Consider the following 25,391-nt stretch of genomic DNA (forward strand, 5'->3'; position numbering starts at 1 on the left):
ACTTATTAGCTATAGAACTCAGAAATTAAGTCATAAGGATTAAATCACGATTGCTGCTAATGCCATTTTGAACTAGGTAATTCTTTGCTGGAAGGGGAGTGTCTGTCCTGTGCCTTGTAGGATACTTGTAGCACCCCTGGCCTTGGCCCACTAGATGCCAGTAGAACCCCTTTGTGACAGCCAAAAGTGTTTACAGACATTGTTAAATGTTCCTTGGGGGCCAACTTGCCCCCACTTGAGAATCACTGGATTAAATAATATAATTGCATAAAGATGCTAAAATAATAACTGGTACACAGCAAATACTTCAGAAACGTTGCTCTCATTAATTCTATCCTTAGCACTCAAACTCAGTTGCTCATCCTCATCAATGTATAACAACAAAAATGTCTCACGGTAGCCATGAGATTGAATGTGATTCAGTAAGAGCAGAGCACTTAGCACAGGGCTGGGCACATGGTAAGTACCCAATAAATGGCAGCCATCATTATCATGATTAGAATCACCATAATGCTTCCCACAAGTTGAAGATTCAATAGATGCCTAGTAAAAATGTGTTCATGATTGCTGGAAGTAAATCATATTGTAGTTTTTCCTTTCTCTTTTTACTCTTGCTGGGAAATTGTCTCCTCTGCTATTACCCATGCACATTTATCAGCGTTCTCTATTCTCTACGGCATCGTGAATTTAAAAATAGAAAAGAAAACTTTTAGAACAGCTTAATCTTATTTTTTTTGTACTGCTTATGAAAGGAAAGAATAGCTCCTAATGTGGGGCCGGTAGGGAGATACCAAGCGCATAATTTGATGCAGATCAAAAGAATTTCTCATGTTTTCAACTAATAAAAATCTTCTATCAGTAGGAGTCTCAGGGTCACAAAATCATCGATATAAAGTTCTTTCCTCAAAGGCTGAGCCCTGCCCTTCCGGATAAAATGTGTGGTCATTCATTCCATGAAAAATGATGCCTATGAATCTATAAGCATCGATAATGATGATGGCGATGGTGGTGACTTTCTGGAAGCTCTTGCTATGGGCCAGCCAGTGTTCCGAGGGGGGTCTTACTGGATGATCTCATTAGATCCTCCAAACAGCCCAGTGGGGAAGGCACCCATGGTACCCATTTTACAGTTCAGGTAAGTGAGTTCAATATCTTGCTCAAGGTCCCGCAGTTAAGAAGGGACAGAAGCCGCAGGGGGACCTGAGTGGTCTAGCTCCAGAGTGCCCCCTGAGGAAGTGGGAGGCTGCCAGACTCAATGCCTGGGCACAAGACAGCTGCTATATCCGGTGATGCCACATGACAGTACCTGAAGTTACCTCTTTCAGGAAGTGGAAGTCTCTGGACTTTCTGGATGTCAGCTGTAGAAGCAGACAACTCCCTAACTTGGCTACTTAGAGAACATGGCAGAGCAAGTACCTTGTGTTTTTCCAGAAACTCTGGCGTGAGTGTCCAGGGAGCATCTCTGATGACTTCATCCACATAGCGACAGTGTCTCAGAGCTTCGTATCTCTCTGCTTCATTCATCACGGTGAAACCCTTGAATTTGTGAGTGAGGTCGTCACTGCAAACTGAAGCAGGCAGATGCATTAAATGATGTTCACTGGCCCAGGCCCTGATTACAGCTTTCCCACTACAGACACGGCTTCTTCAGCAAGACAAAGAGCTCAGCCTCACTAGGTGCGTGGCATAATCAAATCCAGTTTATTATTTTTTTTTAATGGGAACAAAGGATCAGGGAAGCAAATCAAGCTCAAATCCACTGGCAATTGAGAATTTCATTTTGGTGCTAATTACAGCTGCAGTCTCCATTGTGGCTTTTATTAAAATTATCCTCCACACTACCTAGTGTGGCATTCACATCTTTTTATTTCCTTAGCCCACCCTTCGGTGAAAATTACCACTCAGAGATAAAATGACCAAATGAACAGAGCAAGGATAGCAAGGAGAGGGACCAAGAGGCCTGAATTGTAGAAGGCTTGAACAAGTGGTTCCAATTCCTTTACTAGATCACTGTGCTTAGTAACCAAAGTGTGATTCATGCACATACACATACACACATGCACACACTTCTGTTCCCCGGATTGAGGTCCAGTCACTACACACCAGGCCACACAATCAAGAGGATAAAGTCACAAAATTGAAGATCTGATCTAGCAGAATTCCTGCTTCCCACACCCCGTCTTTTCTAGGTTTCGAGCTCCTGAATCCTCCAGTGGGGATGGTAATACCCTCCGTTATCACCCCGGAAAGCATTTTTTGAGGATTTCCATAGAAGTGCTTTAAAATAAAGTGAGCTTGGGATGGAAATGCTATAAAATTTCGTTGTGATGATCATTGTACAACTATAAATGTAATAAAATTCATTGAGTAATAAAAAATAAAATAAAGGGAGCAATAAGTATTATTCCTCATCATTTCCAGTATATATTTTGGTTGGCAAGAGCAGCTTTTCTACTTGTCAGGAGGAGAGGCCACTGTGGGTACATCTCTGTTTACCAATATCCCTGTCCAGCTCTTACTGCAGCCCATCAGACTACGCTAACTGCTCCTGAAGATGAAGTGGTTTTCCTTTCAGGTGTTAGGTACATACAATAACCTTACACATTTTAAGTGAATGACATATGTTTTTAAAGCAAAAATACGGTCATTTTCTTGGAAACAAATCATGACCCACAAACAGAACCAAATCTGGCCACAGAGTAAGTACAGCCAGCAGTCACATTCAGCATCTTTGGAAACCCTCCTTCTGCAGCCCTCACACTTAGCACCCGAACCATCAGCAAAACTGCACCAGAAGTCACGTTCTTCTCATCTCCTTTGCCACTCCCTTCCCAGCCCATTCACCAGCCCTACCCTAGCTTACCACGGAGGCCTACTAACTAGTCTCTGAACTCCAGCCCCCGCCCCGCCCCCAATAGCCTGTTCTCATCCACCAAAAGGATCCCATTAAAACCTGTCAGATTGCAGCAACCCCAGGATCCAAACCCTTCCCATCTCCCTCAGAGTACAAGCCAAACTCCTCCAGCAGTCTACACACTCCTACAAGATCCACACCTCCCTCCACTCCCACCTTGCCTCTCTGAATCCATCTCCTGTCGCGTCCCAGCTCCTGGCCTCCTTGCCATTTCCTGAAGCCACCAAGAACCCTCCTACTCAGGTCAGGGCTTTGCGCTACCTGTTCCCCACACCTGGACCACCTGTGCTCCAAATATCCACAGGGCTCGCCCGCTCTCCTCCCTCCAGGCTTCCCCAGACACCTTATTCTCTTTTGGGGTCTGCCCTCACCACTGGCAGGTCCCGTCCCCTCCCGACTTGACTCCTTGCTATGGCACCCATAGTTATTTAATTGTCTCATTTGTTTACTGTTGGTGTTTCTCTATTAAAATACTAGCTTGCTCAGGACAGGGACTTTTGTCTGTTTCTTTTTCTGAAGGCCCATAATAGGCTCTAAACAAATATTTATTGAGTGAACTAACAGTGCTTGATACATATAGATGCTCAATAAAGTTTTCCTAAGATTTTAAAAAATGTTATTGGAGTGTAGGTAGCTTACAATGTTGTGTTGGCTTCAAGTGTACAGCAAAGTGAATCAGTTATATACATATCTATCTCTGTTCTTTTGCAGATTATTTTCCCATATAGGTTATTAAAGAATATTGAGTAGAGTTCTCTGTGCTATACTGTAGGTCCTTGCTACTTACCTATTTAAAATAACTATCTCTAGTTACATTTCAACACACATACAAATAAGAGATATTTGTATCACACGTATATGTCAATATATCTTCTATACATCCTGTAATGTTGTTATAGACATATATAGAAATACAACATAGAAAATATTATACTGGTTTACATCATCAAACTACCAACCATGTGACTGGCTCAAAAACCTTGCTAAGTAACAGAATCAGCTAAGGGGCTTGTGAAAGATGCCCAGGCCCCACTCCAAGATTTTGATTCAGTGGGTGCTATAGTCAAAGTTCATATGTTAAAACTTTAACTCCCAAAGGTAATGACAGTAGGAGGTGGGCCTCTGGAAGATACTTACTAGGTCATGAGGGTGGAACCCTCATGCGAGGGATTAGCACCTTACGAAGGAGGCCCCAGAGGAAGTTCCCATTGTAGCTCAGTGGTAATGAACCTGACTTAGTATCCATGAGGATGCGGATTCAATCTCTGGCCAAGCTCAGTGGGTTAAGGATCTGGTGTTGCCATGAGCTGTGGTGTAGGTCGCAGACACAGCTTGGATCTGGCATTGCTATGGCTATGGTGTAGGCCAGCAGCTGTAGCTCCAATTTGACCCCTAGCCTGGGAACTTCCATAGGCAGCAGGTATGAATCTAAAAAGCAAAAAATAAATAAGTAAAAAATAAAAGAATAAAGGAGGCCCTGGAGAACTCCCTAGCCCCTTTCACCATGTAAGATAACGGCGAGAAGAGGCAAGCTATGAATCAGGAAGCGGGCCTTCACCAGAAGGAATCCATGTTAATACTTTGATCTTAGACTTCTCAGTCTCCAGAATGGTAAGAAATAAACTCCTGTTGTTTTTGAGCTACCCAGTCTGTGGTACCTTGTTATAGCAGCCCAAACAGACTAAGACAATGGTTCTGGAGTGGGGCCTGGGTAGCTCTACTTTGGACAAGTTTCAAGAATGATTCTGAGGCATACAGCATTTGAAAGCCCCTGAAGCACATTAGGAACATCTTGAGTAAAGAACCGAGCCTGTGTTTGAATCACCCATCATGCCCAGTTGGGGGCGTGGGTAGTAGGGCCATAATGACTATGTTATGTATTGATTCACTGACTGCACTGGGTTTTAACTCCATAAAAAGGAATTATTTATGGGCCAAGCTATACAATTTTAAAATTGAGCCACAGCTTTTTAACTGTTCTTAAAAGACTTTATATTTTTAAAAGACTACAAGACCTTATTAAAACACTAACTCGGAGTTCCCGTCGTGGCTCAGTGGTTAACGAATCTGACTAGGAACCACGAGGTTGCGGGTTCAGTCCCTGCCCTTGCTCAGCGGGTTAAGGATCTGGCGTTGCCATGAGCTGTGGTGTAGGTTGCAGACACGGCTCGGATCCTGTGTTGCTGTGGCTCTGGTGTAGGCTGGTGGCTACAGCTCCAACTCGACCTCTAGCCCAGGAAACTCCATATGCTGCGGGAGCGGCCCAAGAAATGGCAAAAAGACAAAAAAAAAAAAAAAACCCACTAACTCAAGAATTGTATTAAGCAAAAATGGATTTCGGATCCATCAATTTTCCATTTTAAACAGAAAACTAGGCTGAGCCACACTCTCCCCCCACCCCGACATGGCTTTTGAACTTGCACCTGAGCAATTTGGTATAACTTTGAGATGAACAAGATCATGGCTTCCTGACAGAGCACAGAGAAAACAAACAACCTGTTTATGCCAATACGGGGTCCTATTTTCATATCCCAGGAGTGACCTCAAGAAGCAGATGAACAGGCTGACCAGTTATTGTCTAAACATTAATTACGCCCAAAGCAGCACTGTTATTCTCGAGTCTTGGCAAATGCACCCTGACAACCAGATGGAGAACTCAGAACAATGGCATTCAGTGAATGACTACATTGAGCTATCTGGGAGCTCCCGCTGTAGCTAACCTGTACTGGCAGCTCACTGTGCTCAAAATGAAATATTATTAATACCCCCACAGGAGAAAAAATAGAACATGAATTTTGGAGCCCAACAAACTTGAGTTCTAATCCCAGCTCGGCCACATATTCCTGAGCAAGTTACTCTAACCCTCTGCTGTCTGTTTTTAAACCATGGCAATATTTAGAGAACTAAATTTGATCATATGTGGGAGCAGGGGTTCATGCTCAGTCACGTTTGCCATTTACAAATAGCAGTAGTAGTCTAGGACTGTTTGTGGAGCTATTTATTCATTTGTGTTTGGGGTTCTGTCTCTTCCCTGCCCCCACTCCGCACAGGTGCCCAACTTCTTGGTACAAACTCCCCCACAGAAGCTGTGAAGTCCAAGCTGCTGGTAGACAGCCTGTCTTTCTGGCTGCCGTTTTCCCAATGCCAGAGCTCCCTGGGAGAATTCTCTAAGGAAGAAGACAGAAGATTCCTTCAAAGGAGGACGAGGTCAAAAATCTGAGGATTCCACCAGCAGCAGAGCCTCAGAGAGACTAGGACACTGGGGTTTCACCTGAGCACAGATCGCTGGGGACTCACCTTCCACAGACACAGTGGGACTGCTCCTTCCTAGTAATTTTGTCCACTCAGACGATGAGGGCAGTGCAAAAACGGTGCTGGGCTGGAGACTGGAAGCCCTTTTCCTGTTCTTGTAAATGTTTTGCAATCTTATTTGACTCTGGGGAGGTGAAGAGACCCCAACGAAGGCTGAGATTGAATTTCCCACTAGTCAGGCAAAATAGAGCCTTAGGGGAATATTAATTTCAGTTAAAATACAATCGAGCATAAATCCCCATTTACAGGGTAATATTTATGTCTACTATATAAGAATAGTATTTCTATTACTGTTTTTTTTTTATTCCCCTCCTGTGAGGCAAAACTGGGTATGTGGTGACTTGTATCCTTAAAAAATTTTTCTAGGAAAAAAAAAATCTCTAACGTAAATTTTAATTTCTTTTCTGTTTTTTAAATGATATGAGCTTTTAAATTAAAATGGAGGGGAAAAGGGCTTTATAACTGGATAGTTTCAACTCACTAAAATAATACCCACAGAGTAGGCTTACATAAACAGTGTTCAAATTACTATTGACTACATGCTTAAAAATTAAAAGTGCAGGTATTATAATCATAGTACAAAATCATGGCAGTTTGTGGTATCTATTCCTGCCCAAGGTTGTGCTCCAGTGAGCACAGTTTCTGGTCTTTGAATAGATTATTTCTGCCAAATACCAAGTATTTCAACTGGACCTGTTTGTGCACTTGCCCCCACCAGAGTGGTTTCATGCACAAAGCCCTTGCTCCACACAAGGGAATTCCCACAACAAACCTGCCTGCAGACGTAAGGGGTCCACAGTTAATAGAGCAGTTTCTTTCAACTCACTGAAGGCGTTTTATTTGCTAAATACACACCTAATATTAACAGCCAGCCTTTCAGCCAACCAACACAGAATACCTATTTTAAAGAGCTCCCAAACTTTCCTCACTACAACATTGTCCGCCATGAAGTTATTTTGTAAAACTCGAGAAATATAGTCTAAGGCAATGGTCTTCAAATTAGGGTACACATACCCCTAGGGATACACAAATGTCTTTCAAGAGGTACCCAGAGGTTGCCACAGCACCGCCACCAAGGTTAGGCTTTTGAGCTGACCGAGGAAAGGGAGGGGCGGGTTCAGAGCACCCGGAAGTGCTCAGTGCGCAGCCCCCACTCCGGAAGTCCCGCTCCTGCTTCCGGGCGTCTGGGCAGAGCAACGTTCTTCCTCGAGAGGTGGTTCGAGGGTTGGGCCCTTCTGCGTTCTAGCTGCCTGGAGCTACTTGGCTCTGCGGTCTTGGCTGCTGGAAGCTACTACAGGAGCATCCTCCCCTGGTGTTGATGTTGGATATACCTTATTAGGATATTAAAATGGCTGCACTATCCCAAGGAAGGAAAGACGCCATCCCTTCCTTGTCAGAATGCCAGTGCCAGATCTGTATGGAAATCCTACTTGAGCCTGTGACGCTCCCTTGTAACCATACACTCTGTAAACCGTGCTTCCAGTCAACTGTCGAAAAGGCAAATTTGTGCTGTCCCTTTTGTCGCCACCGCCTCTCTACATGGATTCGATACCATACCCTAAGAAATTCTCTCGTCAATATGAAACTGTGGGAGATAATTCAAAGATATTATCCAGAGGAATGCAAGCGTAGAGCTTCTGGGCAACAATCGGAGGAAATTGTTGATCACTATCGACCAGTTCACCTAGTAAGTAAACCAGGGGAATTACGAAAAGAATATGAAGAGGAGGTAAGCAAGGCAGAGGCAGAGCGACGAGCCAATGAGGAAGAAGAAAACAAAGCCAGTGAAGAATATATACAGATGTTACTGGCAGAGGAGGAAGAAGAGGAAAAACGACAGGCAGAAAAAAGGAAAAGAGAGATGGAAGAGCAAGTGAAAAGCGATGAAGAGCTGGCAAGGAAGCTAAGTCTTCAAATTAATCATTTGTCTGAGGAACGTGTCTTGGCATTAAGTTCCCAAAAATCTGATCTAGTCACAACAAACTCGCAAAAGAAAAGTAGGAACAAGCAAACAAACACTGGAGATATTCAGAAGTATTTGTCACCTAAATCTCAACTTGGGTCAGCATCACAGTCTCAAGTTGTACAAGACGACAGGAAAAATTCCATGTCTAAGGAAACTGACAGCAGTGAGGTGAAGAGCCCTATATGGCAAGGCACAGAAATTAAGGAAGATATGCTAACATTTTCTCCACAGATATGCCTTGAAGATCAAGAACAAAGTGCAATATCTTCAGCAGAGTCACTTATGCCTCAGTTGGGTGCCAGTAGTAGAGAATGTTGCCTTAAAGGAAAAATCAAAACAAGACCCAAAACTCATGAAAAAGAGTAATGTGTCATAAATCATGAGGGACCTAAAACCAGAGTTCCCTACTCTGAAGAAGCTATAGTTAAGCCTGGTGGCAGAACAGAGACTGGGTGCACTGTCTCAGATATGACACCAATAACTAGAAATAACACAGTGGAGAAGAAAACGAAGTCTCACCTACTGACCAAAAAGATAGCTCCAAAAGAAAAAAGAAAACAGGAATCTTTGTTTGAAGCAGTCAGGGACCCATACTTTTCTGCAAAAAGAAGAAAAATGATCTCCCAGTTTCCTCAGATAAAGAGGAAACAGAAATAAACTTTACTCAAAAACTGATAGATAAGAAACATCTACTTTTTGAGAGACATTTACAAGAAGAACAGGATTGGTTATTAGCATAACAGCTTCAGAAAGAGGTGGGCCAAGAACACATGCGGCCGAACAGGCAAAAAGGATCCTCAGATGAGTATCAGTTACATGCTACGTCCTCACCTCCAGACAAATTACTAAATGGACAGAGGAAGATTTCCAAAGATAAGAATTTCAAAAGACAAAAACTGATCTAGAGCATCCAGAACCTCAGAGACACTCAAAAAATGAAAATTGGTAAACTTTTAAGATTTTTATTTTCTCTATTATAGGTGATTTACAATGTTCTGTCAATTTTGGCTGTACAGCAAAGTGACCCAGCCATACATATATATGTACATGTACATTCTTTTTCTCATGTTATCCTCCATCGTGTTCCACAACGTGTGACTAGATGTAGTTCCCAGTGCTATAGCAGGATCTCATTGCTTATCCACTCCAAATGCAATAGTTCCTCAAACTCCCAGTCCCTCCCCCTCCCTCCCCCTCGCCCTTGGCAACCACAAGTCTGTTCTCCAAGTCCATGACCTTGTTTCTTTTCTGTAGGTAGGTTCATTTGTGCTGTATATTAGATTATAGATATAAGTGATACCATATGGTATTTGTCTTTCTCTGACTTACTTCACTCAGTATGAGAGTCTCTAGTTCCATCCATGTTGCTGCAAGTGGCATTATTTTTTCTTTTTTATGATTGAGTAGTATTTCACTGTGTATATATACCACATCTTCTTAATCCATTTATCTGTCAATGGACATTTAGGTTGTTTCCATGTCTTGGCTATTGTGAATAGTGCTACTATGAACATAGGGGTGCATGTATCTTTTTCAGTGAAAGTTTTATCCAGATATATGCCCAGGAGTGGGATTGCTGGGTCATATGCTACTTCTATATTTAGTTTTCTGAGGTATCTCCATACTGTTTTCCACAGTGGTTGTACTGAGAAAACTGGCAAGCTTCTTTAAAGATCCAGTTGAAATGTTCAGTTAATGTAAGAAAGATACCAAATTCTATTAGAGATAATTGTAATGTACCTAAAACCACTCATTCCCTACAGCCTAGTAAGTCACAGAAAAGTATTTTTCAGATGTTTCAGAGATACGCAAATTAATGCATGGGTAAAGGTGAGTGTTTTATAATCTAGTAAAGCTGGATTGTGAAGCTCTCTATCATAGATTCTTTATAAACTTTTCATACTGCTCTGTGGACACGTTCACTGTCCTTAATTAAAGGACTATGCGATGTACAAATATGTCTGTGCCAAACTCAGTCATAAGCAAGAGGCCCAATCCTTTCCTTTTTTAGTAACTGCAATGTACTAAGTTGACAGGTCTAATGGACATAAAAATGCCTTGGTCAGGGAGTTCCCTGATAGAATAGCAGTTAAGGATTTGGCATTGTCACTGCTGTGGTGGGGGTTTGATGACTGGTCGGGAACTTCTGCATGCTGTAGGTGTGGCCCCCAAGAAAGAAAAAACAAACTTATTTTAAAAAATGCCTTGGCCAACTCACAAGAAATCTTAATTTCCATGTGTTTCCCAAAAGTGCATATTTAATGGCCTTTGCTCACCATTTTGTCCTGACTAGTAAAGCAACATTATAATATACCAAGTGGGGAGTTCCCGTTGTGGCACAGTGGTTAACGAATCCGACTAGGAACCATGAGGTTGCGGGTTCGGTCCCTGCCCTTGCTCAGTGGGTTAACGATCCGGCGTTGCCGTGAGCTGTGGTGTAGGTTGCAGACGCGGCTCGGATCCCACGTTGCTGTGGTTCTGGCGTAGGCCGGTGGCTATAGCTCTGATTCGACCCCTAGCCTGGGAACCTCCATATGCCGTGGGAGCGGCCCAAGAAATAGCAAAAAGACAAAAAAACCCACAAAATTCCATTATAGATTATAAATTCCATGTATAGATTATTTTATCCCATTTCATCTTCTAAAAGTTTATCATTTTCTATCCCCTGCTAACTAAAAATAAAATATCTATGCCAAATTACTGTTTGGTACTATATGCCCTTTTCTTTAAGGGAAAATCAATTTTATTCACCGGATTCTCTCTTGGAGACCATGTTGTATGCATTTGGAGGAATTATTCTGATTTGCATCATAGGTTGAGGATTAGATAGGACATACTTTGAGGAGAAAGATGATTCATCGATGAACTTGTATAAAGTATTTAACTGATAGTCTTTTCTTAAAAAATAGTGTCAACCAGTTAAAATTCACCTTTCCAACAATTTCCAAGTACAGTACAATACTGTCAACCACAAGCATGTTGATGTGTAACAGATCCCCAGAACGTCCCTATCCTACGTGACCGAAACTGTGTGCTCACAAGGTGTAAGCAGCAACTCTCCACTTCCCCTCCCTCTAGTCTCTAACTGAACGTCCGTTTGGGTTTTTTTGTTTTGTTTTATTTTGGGGGTTTGGGGTTTTTTATTTTTTAAATTTTGCAGGAGCATAGCTGACTTGCAAAGTTGTATTAATTTCAGGTGTACAGCAAAGTAAATCAGTTATGGATATACATTTATTCATTCCTTTTCAGATTCTTTTCCCATATAGGTTATTACACACTATTGAGTAAATTTCACTGTGCTATACAGCAGGAGGTCCTTGTTACCCATCTAGTCTATATATAGCAGTGTGTGTGTATATATCCCAACTCCCTAATTTATCCCTCCCCACCTGCACGTTTCCCCTTTGGTAACCATAAGTTTGGTTTAGAAATCTTTGAGTCTGTTTCTGTTTTGTAAGTTCTATTGTATTATTTTTATTAGATTCTACATATTGGTGATCTCATATGATATTTGTCTTTCTCTGTCTGACTTACCTCACTTAGTATAATTCCTAGGTCTATCCATGTTGCTGCAAATTGCCTTATTTCATGCTTTTTTCTTAACAATATGTGCTCTTTTCTTTCCTTAAATACATAGGAAAAGCATAACCAAGCTATCTAATAAAGATAATTAAGATTTTTCTGATTTCCATATTTGATTTTATTTATTCTCCAAAGCCAAACACCAATATTTAGAGAAGGAATGTTTTTTTAAGTCATACTCCTCTTCTTATAAGTATAATTTATTCATAAATTACATTGTATTCCTGTAAATTAAGGACATTGTTTTTGTAACTTTTTGTCTTGTTTCTAACTTGTTATAATATATAAATTATATATTACAATTTGTGTTTGTGTTGTCTTGTTTCTAACTTGTTATATCTACATCATTTTAGTCTTGACTGATTCTTTTTTATACATTGGATTCCATAATTTATTTCCCAGTGGTTTTTATAAAGCTTATTGAAATATATTAATATATTTGAATTGAAAAGACTTTTTCTTAGTTCCCAGATTTTTAGTAGGTTTGACAATGAGGACTGGCTTTGTCAATTGGATTAGATGGTGTTTTCAGCAAATCTGATAAACTGAAATTGCAGTCTCAAAGGTTTTTTTTTTAAGTTTTAGGCAAATGATAAATGCATTTTTTAAATTATTGAATTGGCTATATTATAATTAACAATATTTCATTTTCCCCAACCTTTATCAGTATATCTGGTTGAATAGGCTGATTTTAGGGAAAAGAGTATGGATTATAATTAAGAGTGACTTGTTAAGTCTTGATAAAGCCTTTGTGTTTTACCTCCAAAAAGGGAGAAAGTAAATTATTCTAACAGCTTGGAAACAAATATTTTGGCAGGTCAGATTATTTCTAATCCATTTATAACAGTAAATTTGAAAAAAGGTCCTAAAATAAATTATCACTTCATATAGATCATTGCAATTATTTTGGTGACAGTAAGTTATTTTGTGGTATTTGGCAAATAACTCAGGAGTTCAAAAACTGACTGGCATCACTATAACAAATGTTTTCCATTTCCATCTAAGTACTTGTGTGAACAAAATATTTCAGCACTTACTTTTGTAACAAAGAAAAATAGGAATAAAATCAATGTTAAACCCTGTCTCATTCTAGCAGTAATATGTTCATTTACAAAAATATTCACCTACCAGTTCATCTTACTCATCTCATTTAAATGTTAGAGAATACCTAGCAGGATAAATACCAAAGGAAAAAAATCTCAAAAGAAGCCAAGGGTAAAAACAAAAAACAAAAACTTTACCTATAGAGGAGCAAGGATAAAAATTACTTTGGACTTCTCCATAGAAACAATGCAAGTAAGAAGTGAATGGAGTGAAATATTTACAATGTTGGGAGAAAAAACCCCATCAACCTAAAATTTTATACACTACATAATTATCCTTTATAAGGGAGGGGGAAATAAAGACTTCCTCAGACAAACAAAAATTGACAGAATTGTTTCCAGTAGACCTACTTTGCAAGAAATGTTTTGTGTTTGTGTTTGTTTGCTTTTTAGGGTCATACCCGTGGCATATGGAAGTTCCCAGGCTAGAGGTCGAATAGAAGCTACAGCTGCCAGCCTATGCCACAGCCACAGAAATGCAGGATCTGAGCCACATCACAGCTCATGGCAACACCAGATCCTTAACCCATGAGCAGGAACAGTGATGGAACCCACATCCTTATGGATACTAGTTGGATTCATTTCCACGCGCCACAACAGGAATGCCCACAAGAAATGTTTTAAAATGTTCTTCAGAAAGAAGGAAAATTATGTAGTTCAGAAATTCAGATCTAAATTTTAAAAAGGAAGAGCATTAGAAATAAGTGAAGATAAAAACAAAAACTTTTATCTTTCTTACTCTTAATTGATCTAACAGACTACGGTATGTGTTCAAAATAATAATAGCAACAATATACTCAATTTTGTGTGTGTGTGTGCGTATGTGTGTGCACTCAACAGCACCATCACAGTAGAATACATATTTTCTCAAGCTCACGTGGAGCATTCACCAGGATATACCACATTCTGGACCATTAAACCCACCTTAACAAATTTAAAAGAACAGAAATCATACAATGCTTACTCTCAGATCACAATGCAATTAAAGTAGGAATCAACAAAAGAAAAAGAGCTGGAAAATCCCCAAATAACTGGAGATTAAACAACACATTGCTAAGTAACACATGGATCAAAGAATAAATCAAGAAATTTTTTTAAAAAAATTTTTATGTCTTTGCTTTTTAGGGCTGCAGCTGTGGCATATGGAAGATCCCAGGCTAGGGGTCAAATCAGAGCTGTAGTTGCTGGCCCATACCACAACCTCAGCAACACAGGACCCAAGCCACATGTGTGACTTACACCACAGCTCATAGCAGTGCTGGATCCTTAACCCACTGAGTGAGGCCAGGGATTGAACCCACATCCTTATCGACAAAAGTTGGGTTCATAACCCAATGAGCCACAATAGGAACTCCCAAGAAATATTTTTTAATTAAAAAATATATATATTTTTACTATTTTGAACTAAAAATGAAAACACAACTTATCAAAATTTGTGCATTGCAATGAAAACACTGTTTAGAGGGCAATTTATAGCAATGAATGTATATATTTAAAAAATCTAAAATCAATAATCTAAGCTTCCTTCTTAGAAAACTAGAAAAAAAGAGCAAATTCAATCTAAAGTAAGCAAAACAAAATAAATAATAAAAAACCAGAGCCAAAACCAATGAAAGTAAAAATAGGAATGAAGAAAGTCAACAAAAACAAAAGCTAGTTCTTTAAAAGATCAATAAAATTGATCAGGCTCTAGCCAAGCTAACAAAGAAAAAAAAAAGAGAAAAGATACAGATGACTAATATCAGACATGAAAAAGAAGATTTTACTAGAGATCTCATGGAAATTAAAAGGATAACAAATGATATATGAGCAACCCTGTGCCCACAAATGTGCTAACATAGAGGAAAATGACCAATTCCTTGAAAGACACAAGCTGCCACAACTCACACTGGAGGAAGTAAACAATCTTTTTTCTTTTTACGGCCATACCTGCAGCATAGGGAAGTTCCCAGGCCAGAGGGCAAATGGAAGCTGTAGCTGCAGGCCTACACCACAGCCACAGCAACACTGGATCTGAGCTGTATCTGCAACCTATGCCGCAGCTTGTGGCAACACCAGAGGCTTAAACCCACTGAGTGAGGCCAGGAATCTAACCCACATCTTTGCAGACACCATGTTGCGTCCTTAACCCACTGAGCCACAACAGTAACTCTAAAATAGACAATCTGAATAAGTCTGTATCTATTAAAGAAATTCAATTAATGTTTAATAACCTTCCAAAAGAAAAGCACCAGGCTCAGATGGGTTCACTGGTGAATTCTACCAAGCATTTAAGGATGAAACTATATCAATTCTCCACAATCTCTTCTAGAAGATAGAAGGAGAGGGAATGCCACCTAAGGGAATGTCTAATTCTATGAGGCCAGCAATACCCTAACACCAAAACCAAACACCTTACAAGAAAGGAAAACCAGACAATTATGTCTTATGAATGTAGATACAAAACTCTTTAATAAAATGTCCAACAGTGTATAAAAATAAGTATACGCCATAACCAAGTGGGATTTATCACAGGTAAACAGATTCACAGATATGGAAAACAAACCAGTGGTTACCAGTGGAGAGTGGCAAGGGGTGAGGGGCAAGATAGAGGTAGGGGATTAAGAGGTACAAACCAGTATGTATAAAATAAATAAGCTATGAGGATATATTGCACAACATAGGGAATAAAGTGAATGTTTCATAATAACTCTAAAGGGGTATAACCTTCAAAAATTGTGAATCACTATATGGTGTTATCTGTAACTTATATAATACTGTACATCAAATATATGCCAATTTAAAAAATCCAAAAAGTAAAACATCATCAATTAATGTAATCCATCATATCAACAGGCAAAGAAGAAAAATCACATGATCATATCAGTAGATATAGAAAAAGCATTTGATAAAATCCAGTACCCATTCATGATAAAAAAAAAAAAAAAACTCTCAGCAAACTAGAAATAAAGGGGAACTCCTCAGCTTGATAAAGACTATCTACAAAAAACCTATAGCTAACATCCTACTCAATGGTGAGAAACTTGAAGTTTCCCCACCAAGATCATGAATGAGGCAAGGATATCCCTTCTCACCACTGCTTTTTAACATAGTACTGGAAATCCTAGCTAGTTCAGTAAGACAAACAAAGGAAATAAAAGGGAGCAGGAAGGAATAAAACTGTTTTTGTTCATAGATGACATGATTGTCTATGTAGAAAATTTTAAAGAATCCACAATCCCAAAAACCTCCTAGAACTAATAAGAAATTATAGGAATGTTGCAGGATACAAGGTTAATTAATATACAAAAGTCAATCACTTTCTTATATACTAGCACTGAACAAATGGACTTTCAAATTAAAAACACATTACTGTTTACATTAGCAACCTCAACAAATAAAATACTTAGGTATAAATTCAACAAAGTGTGTAGAATATCTAGATGAGGAAAATGATAAAACTCTGGTGAAAGACATCAAAGAATGAAAGAAATGGAAATATATTTCATGTTCATGGATAGGAAGACTCAATACTGTCAAGACGTTTTTTTCTTCCCAACTTGATCTCTAGATGCAAAGTAATCCTAACCCAAATACCAGCAAATTATTTTGTGGCTAATGATAAACTGATAATAAAGTTTATTTGGAAAGGCAAAAGACCCAGAATAGACAAATCAATATTGGAAGAAAAGAACAAAGTTGGAAGACTGGCAGTATCTAACTTCAACACTTACTATAAATCTACAGTAGGAGTTTCCATTGTGGTGCAGTGGGTTAAGGATCTGAGTTGCTGCAGCTGTGGCTTTGGTCACAGATGAGGTTTGGATTTGATCCCTGGCCTGGGAACTTCCATATACCTCTAGTGTGGCCGAAAAAGGACCAAAAAAAAAAAAAAATTTACAATAAACAAGAAGGTGTGGTATTTGTCAAAGAATGGACAAAGAGATCAATGGAGTGGAAGAGAGAGCCCAGAGATAGATCCATATAAATATAACTGATCTTCGACAAAGGAGCAAAGGTAATGCAATGGAGCAAAGATAATCCTTTCAACAAATGGTACTGTAACAACTGGACAAACACATGCAAAAAAGGAATCTAAACACAGATTTTATACCCCTCACAAAAGTTAGCTCAAAAGGGATCATAGATCAAAATGTAGAATACAGAAATATAAAACTTGTAGAAGGTAACATGTGAGAAAACCTAGATGACCTTAGGTATGGCAGTGGCTTTTTATTTTTTTATTTTTATTTTTTGTCTTTTTGCCTTTTCCAGGGCAGCTCCCACGGCATATGGAGGTTCCCAGGCTAGGGGTCGAATCCGAGCTGTAGCCACCGGCCTGCGCCAGAGCCACAGCAACGCGGGATTTGAGCAGCATCTGCAACCTACACCACGGTTCATAGCAACACCAGATCCTCAACCCACTGAGCAAGGCCAGGGATCAAACCCGCAACCTCATGGTTCCCAGTCGGATTTGTTAACCACTGCGCCATGATGGGAATTCTGGCAGTGGCTTTTTAGATACAACATCAAAGATACAATTGAAGTTCCTGTCGTGGCGCAGTGGTTAACAAATCCGACTAGGAACCATGAGGTTGCGGGTTCGGTCCCTGCCCTTGCTCAGTGGGTTAACGATCCGGCGTTGCCATGAGCTGTGGTGTAGGTCGCAGACGCGGCTCGGATCCCGCGTTGCTGTGGCTCTGGCGTAGGCCGGTGGCTACAGCTCCGATTCGACCCCTAGCCTGGGAACCTCCATATGTCACTGGAGTGGCCCAAGAAATAGCAAAAAGACAAAAAAAAAAAAAAGATACAATTGATAAGCTGGAATTCATTAAAATTAAAAATTTCTGCTCTGCGAAAAACAATGTCAATGGATTGAAAAGACAAATCACAGACTGGGAGAAAATCCTTGAAAAAACACAACTAATAGAGGCCTGTTATCCAAACTCATAAAACTCAACAATAAGAAAATGAACATCCTGGGAAAACAGACAAATGATCTGAACAGACACCTCACCAAAGAAGATATACAGATGTTAAATAAGCATATGAAAAGATGTTCAATACCCTATGTTATCAGGAAATTGAAAAATAAAACAATGAGATACCACTACAAGCTGATTAGAATGACCGAAATACAGAACACTGACGATGCCAAATGATGGTGAGGATTTGGAGAAACAGGAATTCTCACTCATTGCTGGTGGGAATACAAACTGGTACCGCTACTTTGGAAGACAGTTTGGCAGTTTCTAAAAAAGCAAAACATACTCTTAACATATGATCTAGCAATCATACTCACTAGTATTTACCAAAATGAACTGAAAACTTACATCCATAGAAAAACATGCACATAGATGTTTACAGCAGCTTTATTCATAACTGCCAAAACCTAGATGCAACCAAGATGTCGTTCAGAAGGTGAATGGATAAATCAACTGTGGTACCTCCAGACAATGGAATATTACCCAGTGCTAAAAAGAAATGAGTCAACAAGCCATGAAAAGACACAGAGAAACCTTAAATGCATTTTACCAGGAGTAAGAAGTCAATCTGAAAAAGGCACATACTTTACGATTCCAATTATATGACATTCTGGAAGAGGCAAAACCAGAGACACTTTCCAGGGGTTCGGTGAGAGGACAGATGGATAGGCAGAGCACAGAGGCATTTAAGGGCTCACTGCAACTGTTCTGTACAATACTACAATCATGGACATATGTCTTTATACATTTGTCTAAACCCACAGTATGTAAAATACCAAAAGTGAACTCTCATGTATTCAACTGTGGACTTTGGGTGACAATAATGTGTCACTGTAGGTTCATGGACGGTATCGAACTTACCACTCTGGTGGGGGATGTTAATAATGGGGGAGGCTGTGCATGAGTGGGTAAATGGGAATCTTTGTCTTTTCTGCTCAATTTTGCAGTGAATGTAAAACTTGCCAGAAAAATTCAGTTAATTGATTTTTGGAAAAGGTAATATTTATAATATTCCAGAAATCATATCTTTTACAACTATTTAAACTTAGGATACCAAATTTTAGGTATCAACTTAAAAATTTTTAATGACATATATAGTTTTTCAACATTCTTTTTAAGGATTGTGGGGAACAAAACATGAAGACTCTTAGTCTAAGACAATGATTTTCAACAAAGGCATCATCATGCCCTGGGAAGCAGTTCTGGAAACTTGTGGACATCTTCAGTTGTCACTATTATTGGAAGCAGCAACTGGCATTTAGTGGGCAAGGTACCAACAATGCCAAACATCTTGCTATGTTTGGGGCAGCCCCACATGAGAATTTTCTCACATCCTGCAAGATTTCTGAATGTCTCTACATAATTATTTGAAATTATTTGGATCTAGCCCCTAACTCTGTTTTACGAATAATTGCCAAGTATTTCTGGCACAGCTGTGATAAATGCCGAATTTTAGAGGAAGGCAACCACTACATACATCAAAGAAATATAGGCTTACGCACAGTTTTACAAAATGCATTCATCATAGCAATGCCACTCATGGGATGTGAGTTCCAATATCTTACACACAGGAGGTTTGAGATTCTGTCTAAAAGACTAGGAATCAAATACACTACATTAGTGGAGACACATGAAATACAAGCTTATACAATTTTATTAACAGGGTGGTCTAAAAATATTTCAGAGTATTGCCAATTATTTTAAGTAGAATAATAATAAATCAGTGGACAAAAGAACATGTTGAAATTATTATTGCTTATGCTGCTTGTAGGTTTTCACTCTTACTCTGGCACTGTCCCCAGAAGGCTACATACCACATTTTTACAGCTTCATTTCTCATCCACATTGTAGTCCCTGTCATCTGTCAAAAGATACGGTCTCAGAGTTCCTGTTGTGGTGCAGCAGAAACAAATTCGACTAAGAACCATGAGGTTGTGGGTTGGATCCCTGGCCTCGCTCAGTGGGTTAAGGATCCGGTGTTGCCATGAGCTGCAGCTCAGATCCCTCATAGCTGTGGCTGTGGCGTGGGCCAGCAGCTGTAGCTCCGATTAGACTCCTAGCCTGGGAATCTCCATATCCACGGCTGTGGCCCTAAAAAGCCAAAAAAAAAAAAAAAAAGATATGGTCTCCATGATGCCTTTGGCTTCCACAGAGAATCCATGTAATAGCCATGGAGGGGGCATCTACATTTCTTTGTCAATCTACTAGAGAGGACATGGTTCACTGGATTACTCGATGCTGCTTAGGCAACAACCCTCAGAAACATCCCAGAATTCAGGGTGGGAAGAACTAGTTCTCCACCATGGAGCAGCATCAACTCTAGCATTTGAGTGTTAGGGAACAACTGGGTGGCTCCTTTTGCCATGACTGCTAAGAGGTTTAGGATTTCTTGAATCATAGCAATATTTTTTGCATCCACCTCCCAGAGTGATGAAAATAAAAATAAAAATAAACAAACAGGATATAATTAAAGGCTGTTGCACAAGGAAATCATAAAAAAGACAACCCACAGGAGAAAATCTTTGCAAATGAAACAACCAACAAGGGATTAATCTCTAAAATATATAAACATCTCACTCAACTTTATATTGAAAAAACCCAACCCAATCAAAAAATGGTCAGAGTATCTAAATAGAAATTTCTCTAAAGAAGACAGATGGCCCAAAAGTACATGAAAAGAGGCTCAACATCACTAATCATTAGAAAAATGCAAATCAAAACTTACAATGAGGTATCACTTCACACCAATCAGTATGGCCATAATTAAATGATCTACAAACAAATGCTGGAGAGGGTATGGAGAAAAGGGAAGCCTCCTACACTGCCGGTGGGAATGTAGGTTGGTGCAACCACTGTGGAGAGCAGTGTGGAGGTTCCTTTAAATATAGAACTACCATATGAGGATCTGGCATTGTCTCTGAGGTGGCACAGGTTCAATCCTCAGCCTGGCACAATGGGCTGAGTATCTGGCATTGCCACAGCTACAGTGTAGGTCGCAGCTGCAGCTCAGATTTGATCCCCAGCCCGGGAACTTCAATATGTCCCTGGTGCAGCCAAAAAAAAACCTACCATCTGATCCAGAAATCCCACTCCTGGACATATATCCAGAGAAAATCATAATTCAAAAAGATACATGCACCACAGTATTCACTGCAGGATTATTTACAAGAGCCAAGACATGGAAGCAACCTATATCTCCATCAACAGAGGACTGGATGAAGATATGGTACATATATACAATGGAATATTACTTGGCCATAAAAAACAATGAAATAATGCCCTTTGCAGCAACATGGATGGACCTAGAGATTATCATACCAAGTGAAGTAAATCAGAGAAAGACAAATATCATATGAGATCACTAATATGCACAATCTAATTTAAAAATGATACAAAAGAGAAACAGACTCAAAGATTTTGAAACCAAACTTATGGTTACCAAGGGGAAACATTTGGAGGAGGGATGGATTGGGAGGTTGGGATTGGCATATACATACTACTATGTACAAAATCAATTGGTGCTACTACTAGCTCAAAGAAATCTGTTCAGTACTCTGCGATGGCCTATATGGGGAAAGAATGTGAAAAAAATGGATTTATATATTTTACATCTATGGCTGATTAACTTTGCTGTACACCTGAAACTAACACAACATTATAAGTCAACTATACTCCAGTAACATTTTTTGTCTATTTGTCTTTGTTTAGGGCCACACCTGTGGCATATGGAGGTTCCCACACTAGGAGTCGAAATTGGAGCTGTAGCTGCTGGCCTACGCCAGAGCCACAGCAATGTGGAATCCGAGCCGCATTTGCGACCTACACCACAGCTCATGGCAACACTAGATCCTTAACCCACTGCGTGAGGCCAGGGATCAAATCTGCCACCTCATGGTTCCTAGTCGGGTATGTTCACCACTGAGCCATGACGGGAACTCCACATTTTTTAAGTGTAGGATTTCTTGCTGGAGTTGTTCTCCTTCACTTCTGCTTTATTTCTTGGCTCTGAACTCTGTCCATGTTAATTTCTCTGAGTACTAAATCACCTGTGCTTTTATGAAAGCCCTCCTTAAGATTCACAAATCAATAAAATAACACATCATTGTAGCTACCATGTCTTTTCCAACTTGGCCCAACAGTCTTGTCTGGACTGCTGAGAACAACACACACAAGCCAGGCGCTCTGGCTTTTGTGCACCCTTACTTCAGTCAAGTCTCTGCACAACTGTCAACACTTCAGAGGTCCCTTTCTGACCCGCATGCCTGAAACAGCCCTCCTCCCCTATCTCCAAGTCATTCTTTCCTCTTACTCTATTCTACATTTCTTCACAGTACCATTACAAGTATTTACTTGTTTACTGGGCAGTGTCTGCCTCCTCTTGGACTCTAAGTTATCTGAGGACATAGTCTGCCTTGTTCATGGCTGCATCCCCAGGGTAGAGAAGAATGCCTAGCACATAGTAGGAGCCTAAGAAATAGCTGTTAAATGAAGGAATCATTCAGAAAATCAGTGAAACCATTGTTGCCTAGTGACCCAGAGAGGTGCTAATATTAATTTATTGCCTTTTCCAATTTACAAGAATGTACTGAGAGTTGCACGCTTCCTTTGATCTTACTTTGATGTGCTAAGCCAGGCCCAGGTCATCGTTCCTGTTAAGTGTCACCCACACCTAATCACCTCCAAGCTTGGGTTGCCAGAATGACCAATGTCCAACCACTGCAGACATCTCCCCAGGGCTCCCAAAGCTTCAAATCTGACTCCAGGTGGTAGCGCTTGTGCAAGAAATGGTTTTCCACTCAAAATAAAGGGGCATAAACAAGGAATGATTTCTCTGCCTGCCTTGGGTTCCCTCTGCATGACTTGTCCAATAAACACTGCCTTTCATTCTCTCTTCCTTCTGGAAAGAACTCCATTCAAGAACCACATGGTTACCATGCTTGACAAAGTCTGCAAAAGACTCCTCTTAAATATCCAAAAAGTGTTTTAAACTTATAGAAGATAAAATACTTCCAAAAAATTATTTGTAGTCTCTTACCAGCACCTTTTTTCTCACAATAGAGGTCTAAAGGTTGATGGTATCTCATTCATGTAATGCCACACACACACAAAAAAAAATCACAGTGAAAGAAAATGTTGCTTCCAGAAGCTGCAGAGAAAAGACACAGGTCCCCCAGGTCAGATGCTTTCCTTTTACCTAAATGAGTATCTGTAGGCCTTCTGGAAGAAGAAAATTTCAATCTACATCTAACCACCCTTCTTGCTCCACAAGCTTACAAAGTCAGTCAGTTCCTTCATTGGGAACAAAGACTACTTGGGTGTCTCTCTCTCCCTCCCTCCCACTCTTTTTTTTTTTTTTTTAGGGCTGCAAGTGTGGCATATGAAAGTTCCCAGGCTAGGGGTTGAATCGAAGATGCAGCTGCTGACCAAAGCCACACTCACAGCAACACCAGATCCAAGCCACATTTTCAACCTACACAACAGCTCATGGCAATGCCGGATCCTTAACTCACTGAGCAGGGCCAGGGATCAAACCCACCCCTCATGGATACTAGTAGGGTTTGTTTCTGCTGAACCACAACAGGAACTCCAAATCTCTATTTCTTTAACACACTAGGCATAAATTCAATTAATTAGGACTGTTGTAAGCCACTACCATTAGCACAACATTGTCCCAAGTGCTGTGGGTCACACAAAGCAAAGAGAATGATCTTGCTTGCCAATAATCATCTTGAATCCCCTAAGGTCTCCAAGATTTGAAATCAGAATAATATTGCTTTTCTCCTAACCCTCCAGAAAATTTCAGAAACAGAAGTTGGATCATGCCTCAAACACAAGAAGAAAGGCATTAATGGAAACCATGAAGCAGTTATCCTTGGTGGAATTATTAGTCTGTCTTTCTCTGGGAATCAATGGTTTATAAGCTCATGATGTCATTTCCCCTATAGTTTTTTAATGTCATTTTAAATTTTAGACAGTAAACAAGTAACCCAATATGGGCTGAACTGGGAGCATTAACAATGTGAGGTTTTAAAGATGGAAGCCTGAAAGGGGTCCTTTTCAGGAAGCACATTATACAAGAGTTTTCTAGACAAAGAGAAAATGGACTTCTTACCTCCTACCAACAAGTAGCTGTTGGGAAACAGTGTTTTTGCTTGCATAAGTGCCCTTGCATGACCTGAGTGGAAGAGGTCAAATATTCCATCTGCATATACCCTGACAGGTCTGTCAACTGTGGAAGAAAAATAAAACATCATCAACAAAGTGCAGAATAAGGAATCTTAGTTACCTGATGCTTCCATCAGTAAAGCTTTACCTGGATGAAACACAATGTTTACATACTATCAGTTCCATATTAGTGCATGGAATTAATTTTATCAAGAGGTTCTTCCGAGGACATCAAAGCAGAGTAAAAATATGGCAAATTTAAGATCAACCTGGAACACACATTTTTAACTACAGAGCACTGGGGAGTTTTCCTGACCCTGAGTGGAGTCTCAGGTGTCTGAGCTGGCAGATTCAGACAGACCAGGCATAACCAAAAGGCTGGCAGAGTGAGCACAGCAGGAATACCAAGGCAGACGTGACTGAGGAACTCAACAAAAAGGACAAATGACCTGATCCTCGAGTCTGGCAGCTCTGAATGAAGACCCCCCGAGCTCCATTCCCAAAGGCTGTGTTGTGCACCTCTTCCAAGTCACTGTGGCAGCATGAAATCAGCCTTGGGAGGAGAACTGACCCCATGGAAATTGGCACATGCTCACATCATGACTTCTTTCTCTCTGGAGGGTCAGTTATTAAACATTCACTAGCATACCACTGCACGAAGATTTCCCCCTACCCTCTTTGGTACCTTAAGGCACAGGCTGGGGGCACATGCCCCAAAGAGAGGAGAGTCAGGGAGTAAAAGTTACTTGTGGGGGTGGGAGGTGGTGCTCAGGGCTGGAGGCAAGAAACCCACACTACAGTCATTCTTAGGGAGAAAGGTCAAGAGTGAATGGGCTGGAGTTCCCGTCATGGCGCAGTGGTTAACGAATCCGACTAGGAACCATGAGGTTGCGGGTTCGGTCCCTGCCCTTGCTCAGTGGGTTAGGGATCCGGCGTTGCCGTGAGCTGTGGTGTAGGTCGCAGACGCGGCTCGGATCCCGCGTTGCTGTGGCTCTGGCCTAGGCTGGTGGCTGCAGCTCGGATTCGACCCCTAGCCTGGGAACCTCCATATGCCGAGGGAGCGGCCCTAGAAAAGGGCAAAAGACAAAAAAAAAAAAAGTGAAGGGGCTACATGAGATACTCTTACAGTGGCATATAGTGCTCTGGGAAGGGCCATTTGTTGAGGAAGAGGGACACACTTCACCACAGCTTCCTGGGAGCCAGGAGACTCTGCTAAAAACTGCAGGATAACACTTTTGTTGAGCCAGTCCAAAGACCCACTTCCTCAAATAAAAGGGAGACACTGGGAATTAGAGGGGTTGGGTGTCAACATTTACACCATTCTGGACTCTCAATGAAGGAACTGGAAAAAGAAAATATGACACACTTCACAAACATGGCGAACT

At 40.5% G+C, this 25,391-nt stretch overlaps 1 protein-coding gene and 1 pseudogene across 2 annotated transcripts in view; one reads left to right on the plus strand and one right to left on the minus strand.

Annotated features, from left to right (window-relative positions):
- PCYT1B (phosphate cytidylyltransferase 1B, choline) overlaps window positions 1–25,391 on the minus strand; it is a 108,150-nt gene that overhangs the window by 43,878 nt on the left and 38,881 nt on the right. For both annotated transcript variants that reach the window (XM_047765403.1, XM_047765404.1), the window contains exons 3-4: window positions 23,954–24,070; window positions 1,417–1,568 (exon numbers count right to left, since the gene is read on the minus strand). In XM_047765403.1, the coding sequence (XP_047621359.1) occupies window positions 1,417–1,568; window positions 23,954–24,070 (269 nt within the window). The remainder of the gene's footprint in view (window positions 1–1,416; window positions 1,569–23,953; window positions 24,071–25,391) is intronic.
- Window positions 7,605–10,009, plus strand: LOC125118292 (E3 ubiquitin-protein ligase RNF168-like; annotated as a pseudogene).

This window comes from Phacochoerus africanus, chromosome X, assembly GCF_016906955.1.
Source record: "Phacochoerus africanus isolate WHEZ1 chromosome X, ROS_Pafr_v1, whole genome shotgun sequence".
Lineage (NCBI taxonomy): Eukaryota > Metazoa > Chordata > Mammalia > Artiodactyla > Suidae > Phacochoerus > Phacochoerus africanus.